This window comes from Ixodes scapularis, unplaced genomic scaffold, assembly GCF_016920785.2.
Source record: "Ixodes scapularis isolate PalLabHiFi unplaced genomic scaffold, ASM1692078v2 ptg002725l_1__unscaffolded, whole genome shotgun sequence".
In the NCBI taxonomy this organism is placed as follows: domain Eukaryota; kingdom Metazoa; phylum Arthropoda; class Arachnida; order Ixodida; family Ixodidae; genus Ixodes; species Ixodes scapularis.
In genome coordinates, this window is record NW_024610265.1 from 52,883 (window position 1) to 72,387 (window position 19,505).

The window sequence follows — 19,505 nt, forward strand, 5'->3', positions numbered from 1 at the left end:
CCGCAGGATTCTCTACAACATAGCTGAAATATTGCAGTTGTCCGATATCCTCCGAATTTCTACAATAAGTTCGTGAACAGACTCCCCCTTTTTCTGGCAGCGATTGAAATACTTAAAGCTCTCCAACATATCACTGGTCTTGGAATTGTAGTATGCATCTAGCGCTGCTTCCACTTTATTAAGCTTTAGAGCGTTCGGTTTTCGTCGAGCTACTCCTCCGCAGAGTATTCAAACCATTTTGGTCCCCAGTGCCGCGACGTGCAACACGCGTTTCTTCGCATCGTCCGTTACCTCGGTGCCTTCGAAGTGAACCCCCACTTCGATGATGTACGCGTTCCACTTGTTTTGTATTGATCAAGCTCCGGCAGTTGGTGATTTATCCTTGAATTAGAGATCGTACGTTCCTTTTCTAGGATGACCGAGGAATCCCCCTAGCTGTGGGTGTGTCTTCACCGTCCTAACACCTCGCCACTGTTACAACTTCAGACCCCGGAAATACGACACAATATGGAGCCGTGGATCGGTTTCAGAACACACTTATTCTTTATTATTGTTTTTTTGTGATTCTCGGTTGTCACGAGGGACAAGTCAATCACGAAAAGACTCAAATATATTGTCATGGTCGCGACACAAGCACACAATTGTCACTCTGTCACTCAATTCACTCGAGTGTACTTTTCGTTTATTATGGCCAAGGCGGTTAATGTGTTCCAATATGCACACTTTTTCAAATCATACAAATATGTAGACACAATATTACACAACTTCCAGGTGGAAATACTCGAGCCGCCTGCACACTTCGCCGTGACGATTCGCAACCGAAGCTTCAGTGGCGTGCTCAAAGAGTGGGGCCTTGGGCTGCAGAATTTGGGAGCAGGCAAATTTCAGGGGGACTACAGGGTGCTAAATTGGAGCCGACACTTTGCAAGCTAACGTTTCAACCCTGTCTCTGCAGTGCAAAGAAAGCAAGACTGTACCTTCTTGGACGTAAAATTTAGCGCCTCGACAAAAACACAAAACATAAAAAACATACGCCCCGTGACTACATTGAACAACAAGATTTTAGATGCGGCGCTATGCGTATCTGTCTCAATTGTTTCGATGACAGCTAGCGCCGTGATCGCTTTTTTTTATTCAGTCCGCCGTCTGGTCTAAGGCTACGCGAATGAAGGCAGAGCCTCAGAGGGCAGTGCGTCCACTGCTAAACGCATGCCTTCGTCACCGGCAGCACGTACAGACACGTGACAAACAAAACCAGCATATCGCACACAATGCCTCAGGCTGAGAATGCGTCTAGATCGTTTCTTTTTTTTTTTTTTTTTTTGCTAGACAAAAAAACATGCCGATTAAAAAACAATCACGGCATGTAAAATCAGTCCTTGACTACAACGGCCGAGCCGTACACGGTGGGACTGAGCACCGTGGGCATATTCAAGAACACTTCGGTGAGTTTCATCTGGTCAAAGCCTGCATTCTTGAAGAGTTGCTCCGGTCTCCTGTTTATGTGACATCCGCGGAAAGAAAAGCTCCACATCGGATCGAGCAGCGTCTGCACGACAGAACCCCAGGTTCCTTCCGGATGGGCCACGTGCTCCAGGAATACCAACCTGCCTCCCTGGGAAAAAGCGAACATTCCGAATCAAAGCACGGTAATATCTCGATATACAGGCCCCGTTAATGTGGACGCGCCCCACTATCTAAACAACGTTTACGGGAACTTCGTATATGCATACATTTTTCTCTTGTTAGTATAGGAAGTCTCACATTATGGACGGTTTCTGTTTTAAGGGAAGGGGCGGGGGAGGGGATAGGTACGGACGAATTGGTTTATCTTACCAAGACAACGTTATATATACTGTAAAAAAAGTAATTTTTTTTGTACAATACAGGGATTGCGATTCGTCTATGACTGGCTATACGGCCTCTGTAAGATGACCACTGCGTTGCTACAGAACGAATTCGGCAGCATTGGTTGAGGAATTTGCTGATTGATTGAAATATATAGGGGCGACGTTACCAGCTCTTTCGGGGCACGCGGCGGCCGAGACGGCGCTGAAAGCGCTGAATATGACGAAGTAAATATATGGCGTAGCTAAGCCTCGCATTCGTTTCTGCGATCCAAATAGTCATGAGCGAAAATTCTCTGGAGACGCCGTGACATCGCCTGCAGTTGGCCTTTAAAGGCCCGTTGAGACACTTACAACTGCTTAGGACCGAGTGCCTTAAAACCTCTTAAAATCTCATACTACGAAACACTCGCACGGTGGCGCCATTTATGCGGTGAAGCTTGAAATGCATTCATATAGAATTAATTACGATATACACCTCTATATACTTGGCCAATAGTGGAAACTTTTCCGAAAACCTATTGGAGCAGCGTCGAACGGCAACAATGGCGCCCCTAGCGGACCTTTGTTCTTTGCAAAAGTATAAACTCCGCGACGTTATAGACGTTCGCTAGCCCCATTTCACAATCCAAGAGGTAAAACGATTAATTACGTCCTGTGTTTTTGCACAGCATAATCCACTGATCCCAACAGCGACGACCATAAAATTAGAGGGCACATAGAAACATAAGTTTAGTTCTTTCTTTAGTAGGCTGGACGCCGTTCAGAGTATTATACCTGCGACTGGATTTTGTCTGCGAACTGGAAAGAGGGCCTTATCTACAAGAACAGGGGTGTCTAAACCCCGACTGATGTAAGTCTTCCGACCGGCGAGCGTTTGGCCGCGGTTTTTTCATAATGAGGCACGACCCGTAGCCCGCTTCCATCAGACCCGCCGCTAGTGGGACAAGAAGGAGTGCGCATAAAGAGACAGTGCCACAACGCGCTCCAAATGAGTGAACTAAGACACCAGAACAAACGAGAGAAACTGCATCGTAACAAGACTCCTCGCACCATATCACTACCCCTCTCAGTCTCCTGCTTCATGTTCGCATAACTATGCTACAATTTAATGGTGTTTTCATCATCGCACTTAACTTTGTGTCCTCTGTCACAACTATTGCATATTGTGAGCATTAGTTTTATCATTGTCCTTAGTTTTTTTTTGAACTGCGGGAATCTGGCCAAGTTTATATGCCCTTTGATTTATGCTTGGTGACCCTACCGGAAAACCTTTTACTGTCCAGATTAAAGAACTGGAAATCTAACTGGGCTCGTTTCTGAAACCCTGAAATCCAGATTGCCCACGAAGGAATCACGTCTGAGAAATTGAAATCCAGATAGAAACCAGATATATTTTTCTACTTCCATAATCCAAATAGCGAAAAGGTGTACTAGGTTTTCCAGTAGGGGAGTTTTCTTGTTCACAAATGTGGTGTACTCTCATAATTAGTTTAATATTACATTTCAATCTGAAGTATACATGACACTTAGTTTTAAGTTTAACAGATCTGTTTAAAAAAAGCCTCGAATGATACACGAATCCGGTTTCTGCAGGTTAGTTTTACCGCCAGGGGAACGTTTTATAGGAAACTAATAATACAACGATCAATCGGCTAAGTAACTAAAATATGTAAGTTAATGCTTGAAATACTAAAAATAGACATGGGGCTCATATTAAAGATTTACTTAGCGTGATTGAGGACCACTAAACCACTAAATATTATAAACCTCGGGGCACAGGGGAAACACGGTGGAGTGCTAAAGTTATCACTCCTGCTGCAAGAGCAAGGCTATCAATGCCATAACCTGCCCGCGCAAGTTTTAGCGCCTCTTACCATAGCCAGAGTGTTGTGCCTGGTTCGAAAGTGGTAACTTTAGCGCACTACTGCTCTACCTACGCGATCGAAGTCTTTCTAAAAATGTCAGATTTAGTGGTTTTTCGTGACTCATATTTTATTTGGAACCATGTGCGTATTTTCACTAATTGAAAATGTTATTAACAAACCTCAGTTAATAATTTAAGTTATCGTGATGATTAGCCCACTATATTATGTCCCCCTGGCCTCGCAATCCACCTGCAAAAACGGCACTAGAGTAGCATCCACGGTGTTTTTTTAAACAAATTTCTTAAGCTTAAAAAATGAAAGACGTTCACAACTTTTTGTAACACCGATTTAGAGCGCAGCTCTTGAGAGGGAGAAGGGAAGAGTACCGAGGGGAGGGTATGCCCCTCCTCCTCATTCGTACCCTCTCCTCCTCCCCACCTCTTTCTTGCACGCGCCGCGCGGAACACCCCTCGTGACGCGACGTTTCGGGGAAGCAACGTGACGTTTTGACACGTGACTTCCACCGAAACGTCACGGTGACGTTCCGCCACTCGCGACGCTTCGGCGCGGTGCACTATGGGAAACGTCTCATAATGCACCGGGCGGTTACGCCGACGCCGCTCAAGCCGGAAACGGGCGCCTGAGAGCCTGCGCTCTCAAATCAACACCCTTTAAGTTGTCATTCACTTTCGGCTTTTCCAACGGTTACTCTAACATTAACTTCGGTGTTAAATGCTCATCTGGGTTGATTTGCTCAGTTTGTCTTCTTTTATTATTACTCCTTTTTGTTGCGGCCCTCGAGGCTGCGAAAGATGGTTTATCCGGCCACTTAAAGCCACTTCCTTATGGGTTAAAACCGTGGGACGAATTCGGGGCGCCTCATTGGCTTTTTTTCATGCACGTCAGAAATGAACGCGCCTCCGGTGGGTTAAAAGGCGAGCCAGTGTTGCGCGCGCACATAGATGCCGCCTCGGATTGTAAAACCGTCGCCTCGAGAGATTTAGACGGGAGCGTATTTTCGGCACCGATTTGCCATCTATGGGGGTGCATGGCGAATGACGTCACGGACGTCAATATAACAGCTTTTATTTTGACGTCTTAGTTATTTTGACGTCAGCAGCACGTTTTCTTTGGATGCCGCTGACTGCATTTTAAAATGTCGGTCGCTCGGCGTGTGTGTGGCCGGGTACTCGGCGGCTCGGCAGTGTCCGCGCTGGTGCGTGTTGTCAACGTTGCCGCCTGTACTCGTCGCGTTCTCAGGAACATCAAAAGAAGCGTTCTCCATTTTCAAACTTTGCCCGGTACCGTCGGTCACTCCTGTTGCAAATGAAGATTACGTGTACCAGAGGCGACAGAGCCCGGCCGCAGTAATTTTGTTCGCATTTTTCTGGAGTTTTACTCGTGTGCAATACGACGGATTATCACCCTTGCATAGAATGGCTGCGAAGGCCGTGCAAGCGGCGAGCGAGCAGCCTCGACTGGCATGACTGCACCCGCTGCAGGAGCGCTCGTGCCGTGCGATCCAAAGCAACTAGCTCGCGCTTTTAGCACTGTCGTCGACAGCATTCTTTTTGTTTTGTTTCAGTGTTAGTCGTAAAAAAGAAATGTAAACATAAATGCCCCAACAAAACAATATGTTCGAAAAAAAAAAAGAAAAAAAAACTCCACTGCGGATCGAACCGACGACCGCTTGCGTATGAGGCAAACATTTTAACCGCTAAGCGACGCTACAGCTTGGGAAGTCGCGTTTTGACAATTCATTCTATACGACACTTCGGGACGGCACTTAACGCGGAGTACCGTCGGAGGAGTACCGTCGGACGGCACTTGAACGCTCTGCAAAAGTGCCGTCGGACCGTACTGTAGTCACTACGAATCTTCTTTCGCAGCAGGAGTGACCGACGGCACCGGGCGAACAAAACTGGAAAACACTGTTTCTGGATACGCGACGAGCACAGGCGGTACGTCGACACACACCAGCGAGTACACCGCTGAGCCGCCGAGCACCCGACCACGCGCACACACTCGCCGACCGACCGACGTTTCAAAATGCAGTCGGTGGCATCCAAGATAAGACGTGTTTACATCAAAGAACACCTAATAGAATCTGGACGCCCTAATGAAAAAAGCCCTTTTTATGAGAAATTTCCTGTGTCCAATAAACACATATGAATCATACAAGATATATAAGGACATATAAGAAACTTATAAGAAACTTCTTACAAGTTTCTTTATGGTGCTTGTATGTTATTATATATATTTTATTGTTCTTATATAGTTCTTGCACGGTTCTTATATGTTCTTATATATCTTGTATGATTCATATGTGTTTATTGGACACAGAAATTTCTCATACAAATGAGAATTTTCAATAGGGCGTCCGTGACGTCACTGGCCGCGCCCCCTGGAGTTCAAATCGGTGCCGAAGATACGCACCCAATTTAGACACTTTTAGCGCTCGACCACGCGGTGTTGGGGGTTTGTATTCACCGTCAAGACTAGCCTCCTTTTGCTTATCGTCAGCTATTTATTGTCAGCTGCGCTCATCCTGTCGCTTTGTAAGGGGCTGCCGCACACTGTCGCCGCGAAGCGCCGTGATTGAGGGGGGTCGTGCGGGTTAACACGCGCCCCAGTGAGCCTTTTTTTTACCGCCCAATATCCATCGTCCAGCTGCACCGCTTGTGTCGCCTTGTAATGTGCCGCCGCAGGCTGTAGCCGCAAAACGACGTGAACGAGGGGGGTCGGCTGGGTTAGCACGCACACCAGTGATATACCTCACGTTCCGCCACTGCACCTCCAAAAAGGGCAACCCCGACGCCGTCCTTGGTGAGAGCTGTCTTTTTATCTCAAACAACACACAGCGAGCGCGAAGAGGTCATTGTCCCCTCCTGCTTGCGATAGAGCCGGACGTTCAAACAGGCCAATCAGGGCACTGTATTTGCTATATGGTTGTACTCTGTAAGTAAACGGCAATAGTCAATCCTGCTTTTTAGCCACACATTTTTGAGACTTCTGCATTAGAACAATGTTCTCAAAACTTACTTTTGATGTGAGAGGTACAACGCGATATGTTTGTCATGTCGCCTCCTAAGAATATGTGATCTCAGAAAGATGCACAAACTTTAAAGTCAGCGCGCCAGTCAGCCACGTGGATATCGCTAGAGTGCCCACTAGCTAGCAGAAGACAAGTAGCAGACCTGCCAACAAACACACGCACATAACCACAACACAACAAAAGTGTCAACAATAATGGCCATACAAACTCTGCAAACATTGCAGCAATGAGGATGAAGCGCAACTTAAAAAATCCCGAGGACACCTTAGTACTTCTTATGAGTTGTAAATGCGAAAGCATGAATGTCGTCTATCCGCTCCCTTAGTTCGTCTGCGGTGTAATGGCGTGGAGGGCAGTACACCGCAGACCACCTTTCCCTACTGCCGAGGTTCTGGCTGACGACGATATAGGCTCCTTGCACTGACGTCAGATCGCATACTTTTAAACACCATGCAAAAGGAGAAGAGGGAAGCTGCTTTTGCAAGAATTTTGAGTGACAGGTTAATCTTCTATAATCTTCTGGGAGGAGAATAGCGACGTCCGTGCATATCCGGGAGGCACAAAGGAGGATCCTGATGAGAGGGGAGCTCCTTCTTCCCCTTTTCTCTGGAGGGCGTCGGAAATGACGTCATGTGCAAGCCACGTATAGGCTCCTTGCATTGACGTCACATCACATACTTTTGCACACCAAGAAAAAGGAGGAGAGGGAAGTTGCTGTTGTAAGAATTTTGAGTGACAGGTTAATCTTCTATAATCTTCTGGGGGGAGAATAGCAACGCCTGTACAAATCCGGGAGGCACAAAGGAGGATCCTGATAAGAAGGGAGCTCCTTCTTCCCCTTTTCTCTGGAGGGCATCGGAAATGACGTCATGTGCAAGGAGCCTATAGACCCCTCACGAGCCGCCATATTCCTCGGCGCCGAGAGGAGCAGAAGCGGCCGCAGTCCGCGCCTCCCCCACCTCTCCGGCAACGCCTGCCACGAGATTTGCGGCCGAGCGTGCGCTCTCGTGAAGCGGCCACCAATGGCTATCTAGTAGCCGTTTTGCTCAGCCAATGAGAGAACGGGCATTTCTATGGCGTTTTCTTGCGGCTACAGGCGTCATGGGCTCCGTTCAATAGGATAGTTAAAGCTTCCGCATTAAAAAGAATAGGATATTGGGGGCTTCATTCCAAACGAAAAGAAAAAGTTAAAGCGAATAAAAAAGAAGTCTGCTGACGCCACGGGTGCCTCAGTGTTCAAGATATTGCAATCAAGAATACGGACGTAAGTTAGCAGACGTAACGTAGAGACAACGAAGTAGATGAGCAAAAATCAAAAACATACAAAGAAATTAAAAAAAAAAGAACAATAAACTTTCAGCCTTTCCGTTTTGGTGAAGGAAGACCACCGAAGCTGTACGCTCGTCCCGTGTGTTTGTCCCACGTCCTCGTCTGTTTTGCGCGTTGTTTCCTACGATGAATTCCCACCAACTCGCCCAACATTCTTCTATGATAGCTGGAAAAATTGCCGCCATCTGTGAGCGACGCCGGCAACCAGACTGGTTCTCTAGTTGCCGCTGTCGCTCATAGATGGCGGTAGCGGTCCAGCGTTTTGTGTAGTCTTGTGTCGACATTGGTTTGGTACCGGACACGAAACCGGGGAAACTAGCCCTTAGCAGCTCCGCTGTAAAAATAAATTGCCCCGTGACTCTAATCGCTTGAGCACAAACACCGCGCAAGAGACAAAAAAAAAACACAAAAAAAACAGAAAGGCAGACGGAAGACGTTGCTGCGCAGCGGCGTCTGAACTAAACAGAAACTAGACAGACACTCCTCTGACTGCTTACGTCTAGGAATGCGAAAGCATTCCTACACGCAGCGCATTCCTAGAAGCAGCGCCACGTCTTCCTTTCGCACACGGTGCTCCGGCGTCCCCCGCTCCCTCTGCGCCACTAGCACTTCGGCTGGCCCCTTAGCAACAATGCCGCCGTTGCTATGGAGCCCTATGCGCTACGGCGGTGACATCACACTCCTCCATTGCGCAGACGCGGCAAACTCCCCGTCTCCACGGCTTCCGCGACGATGCATCTGATGTGACGCGTTGCAGCAAATGAGAAACCGGGTGCCGTTTCGCTGCTAGAGACGGTTACAGACCACGCGGGCTTCGCTGCATGGGACAGTTATGGCTTTCGCATTAACGTCGACGACTCAGTAGACGACGAAGTTATTTTATTGTAGTCTGGCACCTGAGTGAGACTTGGCTACGAATATAGTTTAATAATTAGAAGCATATAAAACAAATCTTGCCCCAACCAGAAAAGAGAAAGAAGGGAGGTTTATTTAGGCTCTATTTAGTATTGCTGAACTGAATGAACAACACAAAACATTGTATGAATCGTTTTGTACAAAAAAGCGACGAGGCAGGCTGACGACGGCACATTACAAGCGTTTATGCCTAGCTCAATACTTGTTTTATTATAATTCCAATAAAGCTGCAAAAAGAACATCCTTAGTAATTGTAGAACATCATGCAGAAAAAGGGAGAACAAGTTCGGGGTTACAATAGAAAAATGACGCTACCACAAAACTATTTGAGTCAAGGTATGCAGACACCTTAACACCGACGCCAAAGTGAAGAAAAAAACGGTGATGAATACACCGTATTCTTTCCACTTTGACGTTGGTGTTAAACGATATGATAAAAAGTGAAAGCCGTTTACAACTACCTGTAACGCCGAATTGGAGCGCAGCTCTTGAGGAGGAGGAGGGAAGGGTACTGAGGGGAGGGTAGAGCCCTCCTCGTCCTCCTCCTCTTCCTCCTTCTCCTCCTCCTCCTCCCCTCATTCTTTAATATCCTCCAGGGGGGTCACCTGACCTGGGGGAGGGGGTCACGTGACCTCGGGGGGAGGGGGGGGTCACGCGACCTCGAGGAGGGGGGCCACGTGACCTGGGGGGGGGTCACGTGACCTTCGGGGGTTACAAGGAGGTCACCTTGGGGGTCACGTGACCTTGGGAGGGGTCACGTGACCTGGGGGGGTCACGTGACCTTGGGGTGACCTTGGGGTGACCTTTGTTTACGCCGACGGCGACGCCGACGCCGTTCAAGCCGGAAACGGGCGCCTAAGAGCTGCGCTCTAAAATAGACACCACATAGCCTATTTCATCAGACTGCACGTCGAAACCCCCCAGCAGGAAAGCTTTGCAGATACAAGCAGTGGCGTGGCATTTCTGAGCGAGGCCTGGTTGAAGACGTGGGTATCTTATGATGACATAAAGTATCGGCCAAGGAAGGCGCACAAGTGACGACCGGAACCAGCCAAAAACAAAGGGCACAGTAGGCCTGCTCCGTTGTTTTTCCATCCGCTTTGCTGAAACAGCCTGTCTTTTTATTGACCTCGAGGATAACCTATGCCACGGGATCGAAAATAAATACTGTAAACGACTTAAATTTCGCGAATTTCGCGAATCCCTTGAATTCGCGAAAAATAGGTCCTGTGAATAAATGCGGTAAAATGTAAACACATCGGAATTTGTATTGAGATCCCATCACATCGCGAAAATTAGAGCCCGCTAATTATTCCAAAAATTCATCTTTGACCTAAATTGCGAACAATTGAGCCCGCAAAAAATAAGTCGTTCGCAGATTAAATAATTCGAATGGTTGCCACACGTGATACAAAAGGTTCAAATATGTTGCATATTTGAACCTTTTGTATCACGTGTGGCAACCATTCGAATTAATTAATCTGCAAACCACCTACTTATTACTCACCGGAGAATAGCTATTACGGAAACGCCTCCAAATCAGGAATGCAGGTGATGGGCGGCGGAGAAAAGCTCACTGGAGTACAGCTCACCGGAGAATAGCTCACCGGAGAAAAGCGCACTACAAAACCGGCAGATACGGAGAAAAGCTCGCGGGCATTTGAGCGGATGCGGAAAAAGGTTTACCGATTTTTTTATTTATTTCTTAGCTCAGAGAAGTGTGCGCCACACGTGGCAATTTAACACAATTAGAAGTCGTAACTTTATTGAAAAACATTGTCCTCTTTTTGTAATATTCTTGAAGTTCATTGGGCATATTTACTAATTCTTCAGAAATTACTAATCACCCGTTTTGTGTTTAATGACGCCGCAAGTATAAAATCAGAACATCGGACACCCGTAAAAAATACAACTCATTGACAGCTTGTCAGTGCGCCGTCGGTAACTCTGTCAGATAAAGGGGTTTGTTTTTTGCGAGCTAATATGAAGAGCGGTGCGTGAAGCATTTTCATATTAGCTTTTTAGAGCGCAGCATTTAGGCGCCCGTTGACGGCTTGAGCGGCGTCGGGGTCGACGCCGGAGTCACCGTTGCCGTGGGTGTAACCACGGGGTGCATTATGGGACGTTTCCCATAATGCACCCCGTGGTTACACGGGGTGCATTATGACGTTATGGGACGTTTCCCATAACGTCACCGTGCCGAAACGTCACGGTGACGTTTCGGTGGAAGTCACGTGCCGAAAGGTTACGTCACTTCACGGGCAACGATTCGAAACGTCGAGTGACGATGCACGTTTTGCGCTTGTAAGAAGCAGGAGGAGAGGAGGAGAAAGTACGGATGAGGAAAAGGGGAATACCCTTCTTTCAGTACCCTCCCCTCCTCCTCCTCAAGAGCTGCGCTCTAAATCGGCGTTACAGTATTTTGTAAGCATCTTTAATTTTTTTTCACTAATAAACCTTAGTTGCTAGAACAGCTTCGTCCAAACTGTTTGTTGCTTCACTCCGTCTTCGTCGTTTGAGCGGTTTTCATCTTGATAACGTTTACCTACTTGCCCGATTCGCTACCTTACGGAAGAGTAGTTATTATAGTATAGGTCCCGAGTATCAACGCTGACAGTATGCAGCTGTAAAGGTTATGGGTGGCTCGCCGTAGAAGGGCACTATTAAAGAAAGGCAACATGTGAAAACACTAGCACAAACGGCTTGAAAACCTGCATGTCCCTGTAGGAAAGGAACTTTGATATACTACTGATTGTTCTATACTGTTTTCAAAGGTTAACGAAAGCTTCAAGGTGAATTTCAGGCACCGCGTTGCGGCGCATGCTCTTTCGGATTTTCGGCATTAACAGTTTTGCTTTTCCTGTTTTATGCAGGCATTATTAAGTTTTCAGACTTTTTCCGGTTCTTCAATTTTATTAAGATTTCACTTGGTCTTTCGTTGCCTAGAGAGTAAGCCACAGAAAACACTCGCCCGCAATTATTAATTTAGGAGCAATATACCCAATAAGCTTAATATTACAAAAAAGGTAATATTATTTTTTTACTCAACTCGCAAATATTAATGATAATAACTCGACATATGTTACTTAAAGCCCAACAGCCCCCGTATGAAAAGAAAAAAAAATATATTGCTAGGCTTTTTTCTGCATACGCTGAATAACCGGTGAGCTTTTCTGCGCACCCGCCGATTTCGCGGTGAGCTTTTCTCCGGTAAGCTTTTCTCCGGGATTCGCAGGTGATAGGCCTGGCCCAACCCAACCTAAATATAACCCAAACTCAGCTAGCCTAATCTAATCCAACATAACCTAGCCTAGCCGTATCTTACACAAATTATAACATTTTGCAGGCCGCCATTTATCTATACCGTCGAATTTACGCATTTGAAATGTGCTGAAAACAATTCTCTGCTAACTCTCTCACATGCAAGTGAAGACAAAGTTAATAGAGGCAGAGCCTACAGTTGTGGCTGGCCCTCTGAACCTTTTCTTAAATTAAAACCAGCCTTGACAGGCAGGCGTCTTCACGACCCCTGTCATATCAGGGTCGACCCGGTAGAGGGGTATAATCAAAGAAAGTCCAGTTAAAGCCGCGAAGTTACTCACCTTAGATAGCACCCTCCTGCACTCAGCCAGAGCTTTCCGCGCTTCGGTCACAGAGCAAAGCACGTAGGTGATCAGCACAACGTCGAAATAACTTTCGGGAACCCCTCGCATGTCCTCGGCATACTCCTGAACCCAGCGTTCCATTTCTACGTTCGGGTTGTTTTCCAGGTTCTTCCGGAATGCGCCACCGAACTCTGCGTTGGGGTCTAGGTTCCAGTACTTCACCTTCCGCTGGATGTGCTCAAAGTTGGCACCGAAGCCGGCGCCGATTTCCAAGACCCTGATGGCGCCCTCCTTCTTCAGTGTGCTATCGTGGGACACCAGGTCATTCAGCTGGGACACGGCTTGCCGACGAACCGCAGTAAATCGGTCTCCCCAAAAGTACATCGCCAGGGGGTAGACTACGCGCGCGAAAAACCCTTCGTGCAGCTTTTTACTCATCCTGAACGGCAACAACAGGGAGACACCGAGGGTCATGGTCCCGTAAGCATAACAAGAAAATAAGATGTCGTCAAGCCTGGACATCGTGGGAGTTCGTCGACCCGGGCTCCTTGCTAAAAGACTTCCTTTACGGTAGCTCCCCGTCAAGAAAATAATGACGAACAGTCTTTCGCGGTTTCAGCACTCGTGCGTGGCGTCTGAACTTATCTTCGATACACAAAAAGATAACAATTTCGACAAAAAAAAAAAAAAAAGGCGACGAAAGGATGCCCACCAAATCTTGAAGAGAATGTAAAGAAAAGTGGGATTATCGCCAAGTATCTCGTTGTCTCTTTCTCTCTCGTTTTCTTTTGATATGGAATCCTGCTTAGCAGTTGGGACCTCCCTCTTTTTACCTGCGCTTGTGAGAGTGAGACATAGGCTTTCTGTGGGTATCTATAGAAATCGATAGTGCCTAAGAACTTGTTCTTAAATTTTCTAATTCGACATAGCATTGAATTCAAGAAAGAGAACCACTTAGGCACACTTATTTAGGCAGCAGATGTTTGTTCGAGTTGCACTATTGATATTTAAGATTTAAAGTACTTTTCAAACAAGATCGGTCTGCACAACTTAATATTAACTGCGGAGACTTTCCAAGATACATATCAAAGATCGACACGTGTTCGGGCCAAACTTGCCGCAGCTGGGAGCGACGTTATGTCGTAATTTATAACAAAGAAATCGAGTTTGCGGTGTCCTTTCGTGCTAACCAGGATATGCTCCCGAACTGCTACAGAGCTTGGCTCCTTATGAACAGAAGTCAGTCCCTCCGCTCGCGCTCGTAGTGTTCATAGATGTGTTTAAATAGACAAAAATAGGAAATGGCTCAGGCATAGTGCGAAGAACGATAACATGATTGTCAATTGTGAGGTACATAAAAATAGAAACCACATAGTTCCACCGGTTCTCCTTTGATAGTAATCAATATAAAATTTTGTGATATGATGACAAATTATAATATCCCGCCAGTGGATGCGTACTTATGCCCAGAATTTTGGGATAAAATCATAATGCATGAACTCAGAAATAACTTAATAGAGGGATGGCATGCTACATAGGCTTGTTTTTAACTACATTCATAAGTGTGATCTTAACACGCAAAAAACGCACTGCGCCCCACACAAATATAATACATTACCATTTTCTTTATTTTGTGCGGTTTGTATCAATTGTTTTCCCGCGTTTCTAATAAGACTTTATTTTGGGTATGTTGAGTAATATTGGCCCCCATCCAAGACATTCAGCTCGTAGATATCTAGAAAATAAAACAGTCCTACTCTACAAAATGGTTTTCTGAAATTGTGACTCAGACGAGATGCTCTTCCGTGCATTGACATCTGCGTATAATCATGACAAGCGTTTGCTATCTTCCAGACTCCCCGTCTCCTAGACTATAGGAAGCACTTCCGCACTTGCAAACACTTATCGTCTAGGATCACTTATCGGCAACCCTCTACAGTGGCGGGCCGAGTCGTCAGAAAGGCGACACCGAGGGTGCCGGACGGAAAGTCGCGAAGGTTGAGAAAGCGAAAACGTTCCTTATCCAAGTTTGGGAATGCCGGCAGTGCTAATTGGAAGTGCTTCTTGTTGCTCTCTGACCCTAGTTGATGTCAATAATCTAGCGCGGTCCCTGAGTCTATGTTTTGTGTCACGAAGCGGCAGGAGGAGTGAGGGAGGGGCGGTAGGTTTGCCTTTTTTTTTTTTCTCCGGCGTCGTGCCGGGTGCCGCATGAAGCTCCGTCGCGGGCCGTATACGATCTGCGGGCTTGGGTTGCCGACTTCTGGTCTCTCCTAGATGATAACATTTTTTTATATAAATATACAGGATAATTCCTTCTAAAGGGACCAGAATTTAAAAAAAGACAAACTTGGGGTATTGCTATTTCTTAGACAAAGTTGGGGCCATAAGGACGCAAGAAAGAAGAAATATTGGTTAATTATACAGCTAACTAAGAGAAACATCGAATAAACTTCTACATTTTGATTTTTTGAGGCATACTGCATTTGGGGATCGAATGGACATTAGACATACTTCAGAAGAGGCAAGCAGCGCTAAAAAAAGAAAACAACGGACCGGACGAAAGCAGACACAAACAGAGCGCAGACTCGCAACTACATTTATTGAACGCGAGGGTGCAATATGTACAAGCACAGTCGAGAGGAAAAACCAACAGAATCAGCCTAAAACACTGAACAAAACAGCCACTTCCAGCCCTGACAAGCTTTCAAGATTGTGTAGACCCGTTAATCCCTCTGATAAAAAGGCGAGGGCTTGCTCTACGAAGCATCGTAATCGTTACGTCACCTGTGCTGAGGGAGTCGTTTCTTCCCTCTATTTGTCTTGCGTTAGGCGTTATGTTGGCCAGACGGGTCGCTGTCTTAATGACAGGCTAAATCGCGATCCAAACCAAGGCACTATTGTGCGCACGTAGGTCTTGCGGTTCCCGGAAGTTGCGTGTTTCGTGACGTCGCGCCGAGTTCTTGCGCCTTCCGGGCGCGCATAAGAAAGTAGGATGATTTTAACTTCCTCTGAACGCGCACGAAAACGTGCTGTGACGTAGTAGGCGCTCTTGTCTCCCGGCCAATCGGGGGAGGGCACTAGTTTCGGCTCCGTATTTTTTTGCCGTCTGGCGCATCAGATGCTCTTTGCTTGCCTGCGAGTATGGCTGCGTCTATGAGCTTCCCCCCTGTTTCCAACGCGAGGAAGGCGACCGAAAAGAAGGCTGCTGCGGACGCGCAGAGGCAAGTAAAAGCTGCGCAGAAGGCCGCAGAAGCTGCCGTCTTTGATGACCAAAGCAAGTGCTTTCAGTTGATCGAGCTCATCCAGAACTACCCTCGGCTGTACGGGAAGCTTCGGCGCGGCCATAAAGACCACTCGAAACGGGAGAACACCTAGAAGGAGATAGCCCGCCTGTTCGGCTAAGCGCACTTTAAGTATTGTTTTGCATCCCGTAACATCGTGTTTCAGCATTTAGTGCTCTGCACGTGTTTTTCTTGATACGTGAATCTTGTTTTCGCAGCTTATGACCACATGGACAAAATATATGTCAATCACTCATACGTATCATGGTATTGTAATTTATCCTGAGGATGCAGGCAGGTGTTAAATTGTATCGGTAACAATATTGCGAAAAAAATGAATGAATAAATCGACAGATGAATACGGTAGTATTTCTAATGACAGCGATGTTTTTTCCACGTCTTTGCGTTGTTTTGACAGTTGTTTCAAACAAAAAAGTGAAGGAAGGTAATCCCTGCGTGGCCTTTATTCTTATTTATGTTCAGCCCACGAGAGAGTTTTGTATTGGTTGTATGGAAAGGGCTGAAATCCATTTGTGTCTGCAGACAACCAATCATATTTAATTATGACTTTTGATTGAGTCAAGCATTTTTTCAAATAGTTCACGAAATTAAACAAAAAGCAAATTACAGTACCACAACGCCCGAAACAAATTTTTACGATTCCTGTTTTATAGATTTATTCCAATTGGCCCACAAAGTATACATAGCATCTTACACATCCCAGATGTTAGTGAGATCGGTATTAATTGTGTGTATTTAATTCACTGCTAAGTTGATGGGTAGTGAAAGTTATGTACTCACTATCACTTGACAAGCCAGTCACCTGCCCCTCAGTGCCTGATCGATTTTATGCCCGTGACTACTCGGACAGTGTAACCATGTTGTACGCATGCGACCTATTGTTATTGTTGATTGTCCCTATGAGCATGTAGCTTCTGCCGCCCTGTCAGCCTAGCAGTGAACATGCTATAGTCGGTTGCTTGAGAGTTTGACCATTCATTTTTTAATGTGGGACTAAAATTGCTGTGCAAGTGCTTTGGGTGTGCGTTTTGTGTGTGCTCTTCGTTGCCCACGAAGCATTACAATTGCCTATGGCGTTTTTTCGTCTTTTTCACATATCTGCATGAGTATATCATGTCTGTCACGCGTGTCCCCCACTAGAATCAACAAATATTTCTCCAGACAACATCTGGAAGACAAAGTAGAAGCACCTGAGGGACAAGTACGCCAAGGAGGCGGCCAAGATGGCAGGAACAAAGCGCAGCGGCTGTGGAACCTCGGATGTCTACAAGCCAAACTGAATCGACTTTGACAGCTTGCGCTTTCTGACTGGCACCTGCATTGTTTCGTCACGATATACTTTTCATATATCTTGTAAGTTATCGCATCTCGGATCTTCATGCAGTTTACTTCGTATGCAACTACATGGTTCGTTTTGTCAATTTTGCAGGTCTGAGACTACAGGAACATTAGAAAGCCAGTCCAGCACTCAAACTGGGGTAAAATAGCATGCAATGTATTTCGATGTCTCCTCGTCATTGTGTTAGTGGGCTTATAATCACTATTCCAGGTGTCCTTCACAAGTGCTGTCATTTGCGATGAAACTTGAACTCTTCTGTAAAATTCTAGCAGTGACTCCATTATGCAGCCAGGCACCCAAATGCACCACAGGTACAACCAAGCCAACTGATGACCAAGTTATTGTTGTTAATATTTGCCCGTCTCTATTTTCTTTTTTGGTCTTTCAGACTGATGACCATGGGCTGCAGCTTACAAAAGCTACTTCTTTTTGTTATTTTGTGTGTTCCTCTATACCAGTGGTCCTCAACCATCTCGGCGGAGATGATGGAGGACCCCGCTCGTTATGAGGGGAAGGAAAATGTATAGATCAAGTACGATAATTTTTTAATAAATGAATATAACTAAGGGCTAGCGTAAAATAAACTTCTCTAATTGACATACACACGAGAAAACTCACCAGATAATTGGAAAATTTCTTCTCTATCTGAAAAAAGACAACTTTTATTGCCGGGTTTGGTGGTTAAGCAGGGCTTCACGGACCCCTAGAATGCCGTCGCGCACCCCAAAGGGTCCGCGGATCCCCATTTGAGAACCACTGCTCTATAGAGTGCTTTCACCTCGTGGCACTCTCTTTGGCTCTACAGCTGCCTCGTTTCATAATGCCAACAGCACCACTTTCTCTCCCCCCCCCCCCAATCGCGGCTTTTTTGGATAACCCTTATCTCTCAAATACTGAGCGCACTGGCTAACCACCCAGATGAGGGGTCGCCCCCTGGCACAATATAAACCCTCTGCCCATGTGCAGTCGCTGGGCCGAACAGAATATTTTTTTTGTGTGTTTTTTTGTAGAAGGAAAGCCATCATAGCTCTCCGATTTTGATTCGGTCTGATATTACTGGTTGATGTTTCACTTCGAACTCGAACCTGGGATTCTCGCAGATGAAAAATAACTTTAGAGCTTTAGCTTAACTATTCCGACAGCGCAGTATACTTAAATTGAGCATAACTTCGAAAATGATACGAACTGCATCTCTCGTGAAGCAACAAGAGCAAGAGAGCGAGGTATGTGACAGCCCTTCGCGAGAGGATTGCAACACGGACAGTATGCTGTCGCATGCCTCGCTCTGACAGTCATTCGCTAGCCGGGCTATTGATTTAACTGTTGAGGAAAGTTATGTTGAAACGGGTCGTAGTGAGTCTAATCACTCAATTTTATTCTTGAAAAGACAACGCTAACAAAAACACTTCAAACTTGGAGTATTACGTGATTTGAGCGAAGAGAACTCAACCGACATCTGTATCTTTCAGAAATAAGATCAGACAGACTTCTGGCAGGTTCAAGATATTTATACAGTGGAGCTTGCTCATCTTTAAGTGAATTATGAGTTGGAGGACTTGTTCGCAGTGTTTTTTGCTGATGAGTAAGAGAACTCGCTCAGTTAATTTTTTACATTGGCTTCCTATGTTGGAGTTTTCACGTCTAAGGAGTACACTGATGCTCGCTGTGTAAACGGATGTTTTCGAGGATAAGGCACACATAGTCACACATTCCTTTGCAAATGACAATGACGGATGAAGAGCTCTACATCTCTGGGTGCCTTTTAATCAGTGCATTAAACTTGTATGTTTGCATCTTGGTGAGCAGTATTGAAATATAAAATGTGTATTGAGAGGGGGCTCAAGAGTTTTGTAGGCTGTTTCAGAAATCAGCGCAGTGCTAAAGCATTTAGGCCTAAATAACCTTAAAGGGGCACTGACACCCCAAAGGTCGTGTTTATTTTTATTGTCTAAAACGATGCAAGTTGCAGCCATAGACACGCAAAAAAAACCGCATCGCGAAAAAAAATTTTCCCGCGCGCACGCGCGCCTTTTTATTTTTGGCGTTTGATTTTCCCGCCTCTCGCCTCCTCGCTTCTTTTGATCAGTGACGTCAAAAATCAGGAAATTTAGAAGCTTTGTAGGCGGCACCTTTATAACATTTAATGACGGCAATCCTAAAACATGTTTTTTAACGCAATTGCGAACGCACTACGGCCCTTCTTTTTGAAATACCAAAAATCGGGAGTTCGTTGTGGTGCCGTCTC

General features: G+C 46.0%; 1 protein-coding gene across 1 annotated transcript; it reads right to left on the reverse strand.

The window, feature by feature from the left end:
• Nucleotides 1-520: 520 nt before the first annotated feature.
• On the reverse strand, nucleotides 521-13,218 carry LOC120837974 (methyltransferase-like protein 7B). Its single transcript, XM_040207659.3, has 2 exons — nucleotides 12,617-13,218; nucleotides 521-1,615 (listed from the first exon to the last, which is right to left on the reverse strand). Exons 1-2 carry the CDS (start codon nucleotides 13,139-13,141, stop codon nucleotides 1,373-1,375), a joined length of 768 nt encoding a protein of 255 aa, XP_040063593.1. The 5' UTR covers nucleotides 13,142-13,218; the 3' UTR covers nucleotides 521-1,372.
• Between the last annotated feature and the right edge of the window lie 6,287 nt (nucleotides 13,219-19,505).